The sequence below is a fragment of the Asterias amurensis genome, chromosome 16 (genome assembly GCF_032118995.1).
Source record: "Asterias amurensis chromosome 16, ASM3211899v1".
Taxonomy (NCBI): domain Eukaryota; kingdom Metazoa; phylum Echinodermata; class Asteroidea; order Forcipulatida; family Asteriidae; genus Asterias; species Asterias amurensis.
In genome coordinates, this window is record NC_092663.1 from 11637787 (window position 1) to 11647020 (window position 9234).

The following is a 9234-nucleotide window of genomic DNA, read 5'->3' on the forward strand; positions in this document are numbered from 1 at the left end:
ACAACTGGTTTGAAAAGCTGTCAGAAACTATCGATGAAAAACACTTCTGCTCATTTTAGGAAATAATAAAAAATATTTGTGATAGTTTGATAGAAAAAAGAAGGGAGATAGTGGCAATGCTAAAGACTTACTTACTCCATGAGCTTTTGTAGCAACAACTACTTCATCTGAAGCAATAAAGGGGACAAACCAAATAGGAAGACCTTGATGAACAATATTTTGGTGTTTCCTTTCAATTTTTCTTAAATTCTTACTCTATGTAATATGAAACATTTAAAACATAACTTATACCAACGAAGAACCATTAAAAGCCTCTGTCTCATTTTGCACAAAAACAAATTGTGTGCATGGATTTGTGACCTTTGACCTGCTAGTACAACGTAGCACGTAATAGACCATACAAAAATAGTGAACTTGTACAATCCTAGCAGGCTAGAATTACACTGGTTACATGGGCGTGCAACAGTTGGCATTATAATAACACATAAATTCCTGAGATATATAAAATAAAGAGCTGTACAAATTTGAGATGTGCCCCCTTTCTTCTTTTTAAATTTGATTCAAATTCCACAGTGCAATCACCATAAAAATACATGTACATGTATAACAATTAAAGCCATTATACACTTTCGGAACAGAAAAAAGAAAAAGTTCACAGATTTACAAATAACTTACAGGGTTTACAGAAGGTAATAGTAAAAGACTTCTCTTGAAATATTATTCCATGAAATGCTTTACTTTTTGAGAAAACATTAAAACAATTATCAATTCTCGACAACGAGAATTACGGATTTATAGTAAACCCATGTCACGACACGGCGAAACGTGGGTTTCCCGTTATTTTCTCCCGACTCCGATGAACGACTGAGCCTAAATTTTCACAGATTTGTTATTTTATATATAAGTTGTGATACACGAAGTGTGGGCCTTTGGACAATACTGTTTACCGCAATTTTCCAATGGCTTTAATGTTGTTTTCATTGGGCTATGTAAAAAGCTTGCCCGCAGTCCAGGCTCTGTGGCTCTCTCTCTTGTAAACATTTAATGCCACAGATCACGTGATCTATATTATACCACACGAGTTTTGCGCAGAATTATTCAAACTAGAGTTCAAAGTCAATATACGAGTTACAAATGCGCCTTCTTTCCTTAAATATATCTTTCTTAAAAAAACAAAACATGTCTGCTAAAGTTAAAAACAACGGATGATTCTACTATACACAATTTTTTTTTAAATCTATAAATATTGCATGATGAATGTATGTACAATGTATTGTATAAAATATGAACACCTTAACATTAAAAAAAAACTTAAGCGTTACATATGTAGATCAAATTGCAGCATTCACTTACCTATCCATTTACCATTCTGTTATTCTGTACCATTTTCAAAGTTGACTGTACTAGAGACCACGAACAATATTTCATATAAATATTTTATAGCGCTGCTTCAGGGGTAACAAATATGAGGTGTAAAGAGTATTTCACCGGTTAGCAAGAAAATTAGGCAGCCAGCTTGGCCTTCACCATGGAATTGCACTGTTTCATGCAGTAAGCAGTAGTCGGCAGCACTATGAAATGGAAACTCGCGCAGTAAGCACAAAGTTTGCCGTTAAAGGCAGTGGACGCTATTAGTATTTACTCGAAATAATTATTAGCATTAAACCCTTCTTGTGAGAAACGGCTCCCTCTGAAGTGCCATAGTTTTCGAGAAAGAAGTAATTTTCCACGAATTTGATTTCGAGACCTCATATTTAGAACTTGAGGTCTCAAAATCAACTATCTAAACGCACACAACTCCATGTGACAAGGGTGTTTTTTTCGTTCATTATTATCTCGCAAGTTCGATGACCGATTGAGCTCAAATTTTCACAGGTTTGTTATTTTATGCATATATTGAGATACACCAACTGTTAAGGCTAGTCTTCGACAATTACTAATAGTATCCACTGCCTTTAAGCAGCTCTATGAAATTTGGCCCAGGAGACCAGAAGAAAAAAAGTAAAAAGTTTCCTGCTCACATAAACAAATCAAATAATACATTTAAATGTTGTCTAAATAATATAACTGTATTTTATAAAATTTTCTGCAGAAATTTTCTCCAGAACGAGCTAAATAAAAATCAACCTTACTTTTTACACATTATAAAATACAATCTTGAACAATATCAAACTGTGTGAAAGTGCCATGTCCATCATGAATTACTAAGGGTTAGTCAAAAAAGCTCTCTCTATTTGCCATATTTTTTACAAACCATCAAAGTTTATAAGGCCATTTCGTAATTAGCACAAATTTTGTGCTAAGTAGCACCATGAAATTGAGATAGCTTATTTGTTTGTTTGAATGATCTCCCCATCAAGGAAACTCGGCAAACTCCCACAAAGTGATATAAACATCAATCTGGCAGCAACCAATCTCTCTCATACAAACATTGGACATTGGTTTAATGTCTATGATTATGAATTTCACAAATCAAGAAATTGTGATTCAGACTAGACGACAATATTTATTCTAGTTGTCTAGTGAAATCAGCGGTTAGCTGGGGGATTTCGAATCCACAATCTTGTGATTGCAAGTCCTGCAGTCTAACCACTTGACCACGGTGACCGTGGTGACCTTTGTTAGTTAAAGGCCATTTTGAGAAACCACAGCTTGGGCAACTTCGCTACCATGGGCAGCGCGCCGTATCGCGCTAGCTCTGTGTACGTCTCTAACCCCTGGGAGGCAAACTCCGATTCGTGTCTTTGATTGGCTATCATATACGCGCAAAATTTGAAACGCCGTGCGTATAAAGATGTACGTATTGTACAAAATGATCTCCTCCCTCCTGCCAGACAAGGGTTTGGTGTCCAAGTAAATCGCTCCATTTTCTCCCACTCTGACTACTGGTTCGCACCCATCTACTTTCCCCTCACTTTTTGATGAAGTACTTTTTTGCTTACAGTCTTTTAAAGTTTAATGTAAAAATAGTTTTTACAGATTTGAGGCAGACAAATCTACATGTATTAAATGTGTATAATTTCATTTTCCTTGTTCTTTTACATTTTTACTGTTACATTTTCAAATTTAAAATTAATGTTTTATTGTTGTCTACTTAGATTTTGTATATTTTATCTTCTTGTAAAATGTCATGCAGATTGACCTTTTATTCACAATGTAATGATATAAATTAAAAAAAAATTAAAAAAAAAAAAAAAAAAAAAAGACAGAGCCTCAATAACAAAAATGAGAACAATTACAAAGCACGCCCTCGATTGGCTACATAAGCGTGCGTGTATTCTTGGCGGAGCGATTCAACCAATAGAACGCGTTCTCTTTGCGTTGTTATCATTATCGTTTTCATTATCGCTGCAGTGTGACCGGGCCTTAAGCCGAAGCCCAAGCTGTGGTTTAAGAAACTGCCACAAATCCCAGTTCCCCACTCCCGTCTTGTTAATAGTGACACAAGGGGAGAGTGATAGCGAACACTGCTCATGGGAAAGAGGTTGGTAAGAAACACATTGGTATAAACACCCACCCAATAATCAGACTCCTTTCCTTTGGAAACTCTCTGACTTCTTGTACTCCTCATTAAGGTAAAGACAGTCGTCAATGATGAAACTGCAAAATAACAACATCAATAATTGAAGATGTGAATTAAGATCAAGATTAAGATTAACATGTTGATTAAGATCGGCCAACCCAGAACAGACTGGACAATCACCTTAAAACTGACATGCAAAAGCAACATACAAAAATATTTTTTACTTTTAGATACAGTTACTTTGAGTCTTGCCCTACACCTACTTTTAAAATAAAAGCAATACTGCTGCCGGAGTCCTGTAGATACAAAGACCACAGGCAGATGGAGAGGGATTCGAACCCACAACCAGGCCCCGTACTTTATTCTTTTATGAAGGGCAAGGCAATTGTTCTTCAAAAAGACAACTCTAGGAGGGACATCTAAATTTGAACCGGAGCGTTTCAAAGGGTACCAAGGCAATAAACAAGGTCGACCAGGGGCACTGAGGCAATGACCAGGGGCATCAAGGCAATGCCCAAGGCCAGGGGCACCGAGGGAATGCCCAAGGCCAAGCAGGCAATCCCCTCCAGTGCCTCTGTGAAGTACTAGGCTAGGCCTGAACAACCAGTAAACCTTCTGCAATGTAGAACTTTTTCAATGTATTTTACTCATTTTCCCCTCTGAATCAAATTCCAATCAAATAAACAGATGTCAAACCACTAGACCAACAAGCTTGCCTGGTAACATGGTTTCATTGTCAAATAATTCAGAACTATTAAAGACCCTGGACACTATTGGTAATTGTCAAAGACCATTCTTCTCACTTGCTGTATCTCATCATATGCACAAACTAACAAACCTGTGAAAATTTGAGCTCAATTGGTCGTCGAAGTTGCGAGATAATAATGAAAGAAAAACTTCCTTGTCACATGAAGTTGTGTGCTTCCAGATGCTTGATTTCCGGACCTCAAATTCTAAATCTGAGGTCTCGAAATCAAATTCGCGGAAAATGACTTCTTTCTCAAAAACTACGTCACTTCAGAGGGAGCCGTTCTCACAATGTTTTATACTATCAATCTCTCCCCATTACTCGTTACCAAGTAAGGTTTTATGCTAATAATTATTTTGAATAATAACCAATAGTGTCCACTGCCTTTAAGGCTAATGGCCCAACAAAAAAACTTAACTTACCTATAAAAGATAACAGCAAGAGGTGCGGTGCCTCCATGCCACAGGGAGTGGGCGTCGAACACCCACCATATCGGAGGGAAGTCGCCCAGTTCAAGGAGTGTTAGGAGATTCCCTAATAGAATAGGTATACACGCTTTCCACGCATACCGTTGCCTGGTCCAGACGTAAATTGACCAAACTATCCAACATACGGAGTTGAGAATTGCTGAAAACGAAAACGAAAAATGATGACTGCTATGATGCAGGCATGGAATTTAATCTTTGAGAGGGTAAGGCCACTTTCTTTTTGCAAAAGGCACTTCCACTGAAAAATCTTAAAGGCTATGAGAAACTTTTGAAGGGGCACCAAGGCCAAGACCATGGCAACATAGGTCATTGCCTCATTAGTTTCTGTGTAAGTCCTGTTCATGCCTCGGCAAACAAGAAAATAAGTAGTAACATTTCTTTTGCATCACAACGGAGAAAATATAAATAAACTAAACAAAAATTAAAAAAATTGCTTACCTATTGTTAAGTTGACTTTCATATTGTAGCCGTAACTGAACTTTGTAAATCCAAGATAAAAAGCATGCATCAAGAAGAATGCAGCTACAGGTAAACCTAGAGGGAGTGCCACTTTAATGTTGATAGAGTTGCCTTTCAAACAAAACAATCTGATGGGAACAAAAAGAAAAGGAAACCATGGTTTAGTGGATGGAGTGCCACTAAAAATGCGCCTTCCAAAATCCGAGCTGTCTGGTTTTGTAGGATATACGAAAGTGCATGCCCAGCAGAATCTTATCTATTGCTCATTTGGAAACCAGACATCTTTGGCAACGGCTTATAGGGACCTTGTTGAGTCATGGTCCAGCGGTTAAGAGCACCGGATTCAAACTCTGGTGTTTCTGATCAGCAGAGTGTGGGTTTGAGTCCCCGCTGTGACACCTGTGTCCTTAAGCAAGACACTTAACCATGATGCTTCGTCCTTCGGATGGGACATAAAGACGTTGGTCTGGTGTGTTGTGTATTGCACGTAAAAGACCAAGTGCACTTATCAAAAAAGATAAAAAATAAGTTCAAACTCTTGGATGAAATAGAAAAAAAAAAAAAAACAGTCATTTTTCATACCGTATTAAAAACATCACTACCCCAGAGACAATGAGTGAGAATGCCGATATGTAGTCCATTTTCTGCAACAAAAGAAAAACACATGGTTCAAAGGTTTAAAGGTTTTTGGTACTACGACCTAAAAATCACAAATGTCCACAGATCTAATAAAGATATTGTTGGTAGAACGTTTCCCTAAAAATATTACTTGCTGAGGTGCTGTAGTTTTTTGTGGAATGAGGAAAACAATGTCACAAAATTTATTTAAGCAGGTACAGTGGATTTACGCAACTCTCCCCTGAAAACATTGCTCCGTTGCTAGAAACTTGATCAACAAAGGGTATAATAATAATAATAATAATAATAATAATAATAATAATAATAATAATAATAATAATAATAGTAAACATTTCTGTGGCGCTCTACAATTAACACAACGCCTCACAAGAAACAAAAACAAAAACATAAGTATACATAAAAACATAAGGTATCAAAAACCCTTCAATAATTTTTTTTACCTCTGTCCATGTGAGATCCCTGAAGTGGAAGACTGTTGACCACAACCAGGCATTAATAACGACCTACAACGAAAAATCAACGCCAGTAATCACAACAAAGAACAACTAGACATTTCCAATGATAAACTGTGTCTGCTGAGCATGATACTTCTGCGCTAAGAAAATCTTGTGAATCATCAGGCCTGCATTTTTCTTTTTGCTAAGGGCACTTCCATTAGAACATCTGACAGTCTATGAGAAACTTTTGAAGGGGCACCAAAGAAACACGCTAATCTTTCAGTGGTTATATGTACGAAAATGAATGACTTAAGCAAAATTTGCTGATATGATAAGCATGGAAATTTGCTTGCCGATTAGCAGCACTGTGAAATGGACCCTTCGCATGAAATATGCTAACTACATTCACGCATCCGTACAGACCCTGTTGGTTGGCAAACGCCATAGAATTGTGCACTGAGCAGACGCTCAATCGCGTCTGCGTCACGCAGCCATTAGTCGTGTACCAAACAGCCCGATGTTCCCTCATTTTGCCAACTAAAACACTAGTGCGCATGGCTATAAGCAATTTACATAATATTTCATGGGAAGGGTCCATTGGCTCCAGGCCTTATAATCAAGTTTCTGTTTCAGTAAATTCTTAGACTAAGCTACAACAGTTTTGTGGATTTTGTTTTGAAATTCTGGCCCTGAACCAGGACAAAGCTTCCTACTTTTAATTTATTTGATAAGTAGACATTTTCTGTATCCTCAACAATAGTTTCATTGTCATCAGGTGAGGGGAAATCTGACCTAAAATATAAAGTTAAAATGTATTCCTTTTTAATATTTGTAAAACAAAAATGAAAATAAACATATACTCACAGCAAAGTAGCCATGCCAAGCTTCGTACATCGGGGCTTTGGGCGGTACCCTTTTTCTAAATTGAATTAACATGAAGACTGCGGCGATACCATTCAAGATGGAGAATATCGTGGATGCGGGTTCCTGCATCCCCAAGAACCTCACAAAGGGCCACTGAAAAAGATAAGAAAATAAGAAATTAAATTTAATATGGTTAAAGGTTTTGTTTATCTTTGGTTTTTGGACCTGTTTGATGGTTTTAATTCTTTGTAGTTGTATACAATAAAATTAATATGGAAAATTTCCTTTCAAAAGGTACAGAGTCTGAGAAGTGTTGGCACTAATTTTTGGGGGTAAAAAGTGTTACCTTTTTCTATAATGGTAGTACTTCGAAGTGAAATTTTTCTCAAAATGCAATAAAGGGCCTACTCAAAATGCATTATGCTGTACTTCTTACCACACAAATTTTTATTGGCATTAATTTTCAGAGTCATTACCAAATGTATACAGATCTTTTAAAGGGTCCCCGTTATATATATTTCTCACTTTTGCAACCACAAGTCCTCCAAAATCTGTCTTGTGGTTAAACATGAATTTGATGCTGTGTAGGCAACCACAAGGTTTTCTTCCCCGCTGCTTTGTGTTGAGCTATTTTGGAAACCGTGTCTGGGAAATCTCGAATGGGCACCAAGGCAAGACCAGGGCAACAGCATGGACCTCTGTGCTGTGGGTCTCTGATTAATTACAGGCCTTTTTTAAATTTAATCAAACAAATACTAAATTTACCTTTGGAAAAAGTTTCAGTATGGCGCCACCACTTTGTCATTCGATATGAAATCTAATTTACCTCAATGAGATATCCTCTTTTGTAAAAATTAGTAAAAAAATGGTGGATCCATATGGAAAGTTATCCTTACTTTTCCATAAAACTGCGGAACTCTGTTGACCTCTTCCTGGGTTTTCTTGGTCAGATACCACATACTCTCGTAGGTACACTCCGACCAACAGTCCCACCCTAGAAATTGAAGATATGAAGGCTGCCTGGCTTTGAATGCTTTGGTTTTGATCTCAGTACTGCAGTTGGTATTCAGGCAGTGTCGTCGGAAGTTGCGAAAGATGTGGTGTTGGTCGCCCCATGATGCGTCGACTCCAGAGGGCGCCACCCATAAGAAGAGAAGGAAGCACGAGACAACAAAAAGCTGGTGGTGCGTCGCCATGGTGACTGTCAACAGGGAATACAAAAGGTTGTTTATTACAGAAACATTGTTTGAAGACCAGATACTTTTAAAGCAAAGCAATAATTGTAAGTCAGCAAATTTCTTGTAAAGTAGAAGACAAAATTGCTTAAGCGTATTGTGTATTTGTTAACACGAAAGCCGGAAAATTAGGCAGCCAGCTGGCCAGTTTGCACATTCACCGTCCATTGGAATTTACACGACCGTTCGCATTACTCCAGTGCTGTCACTGTCAGTTTCACTCAGTGCAGTGTTAAAAAAAGCTTCCAAAGACGAGTAATTCAACTTTCAAGAAGAACTAAGGTTGGTTCAAGCTAGCGGAACAGACCTCATATACAATACCTACATCTACTTCAAGTATACAGAGTCTTCAGTGGGCCGCCACGGCTGACCACACCCATCATTCATGATGCGACTTCTTGAAAATCCCATTTTCAAGTATTTTGCCAAAACACATTAGGGCAAAAAAAGCTTATTTATATTTTCCAAAACAAGTACTAATGATTATACTTTTCATTCAAAGAGATTCACTGGAATCCCTGTGATAATTCATAAAAAATATGACATTCTGAATGTCTTGACACCCCCACTGCCCACTGTCCAAATCCCCACCCCCTGTTTTTCCTATTCTATTTTCATTTACACAACAGCAGCGGTTCAACGAACTTTCCTCATTCACTTCAGATAGACAAAATATTAATCAAGAAAATGAACACATCATCAAATTCAAATGATCCACCATACAATGAACACAGCATTGTGAACTTACCTACCTTTTTAAAACGATGTTTACGTGGCTTCTAATCGCATGTTCATCATCATCGACTGTCATGTCCGACTCAACAAAATAAATAAGTCCTTA

At 37.5% G+C, this 9234-nt stretch overlaps 1 protein-coding gene across 2 annotated transcripts; it reads right to left on the reverse strand.

Annotated features, from left to right (window-relative positions):
- Positions 1–111: 111 nt before the first annotated feature.
- LOC139948829 (post-GPI attachment to proteins factor 3-like) lies at positions 112–9221 on the reverse strand. 2 transcript variants are annotated; one of them, XM_071947168.1, is made up of 8 exons: positions 9142–9215; positions 8055–8359; positions 7159–7311; positions 6298–6360; positions 5801–5862; positions 5198–5346; positions 4694–4898; positions 112–3600 (listed from the first exon to the last, which is right to left on the reverse strand). In XM_071947168.1, the coding sequence occupies exons 2-8, from the start codon at positions 8352–8354 to the stop codon at positions 3525–3527; spliced, it is 1008 nt and encodes a 335-aa protein (XP_071803269.1). In that variant the 5' UTR covers positions 8355–8359; positions 9142–9215; the 3' UTR covers positions 112–3524. The 2 variants fall into 2 exon arrangements, with proteins under 2 accessions (XP_071803269.1, XP_071803268.1); XM_071947167.1 differs by having other exon boundaries at positions 3191–3600; positions 9146–9221.
- Positions 9222–9234: the final 13 nt, after the last annotated feature.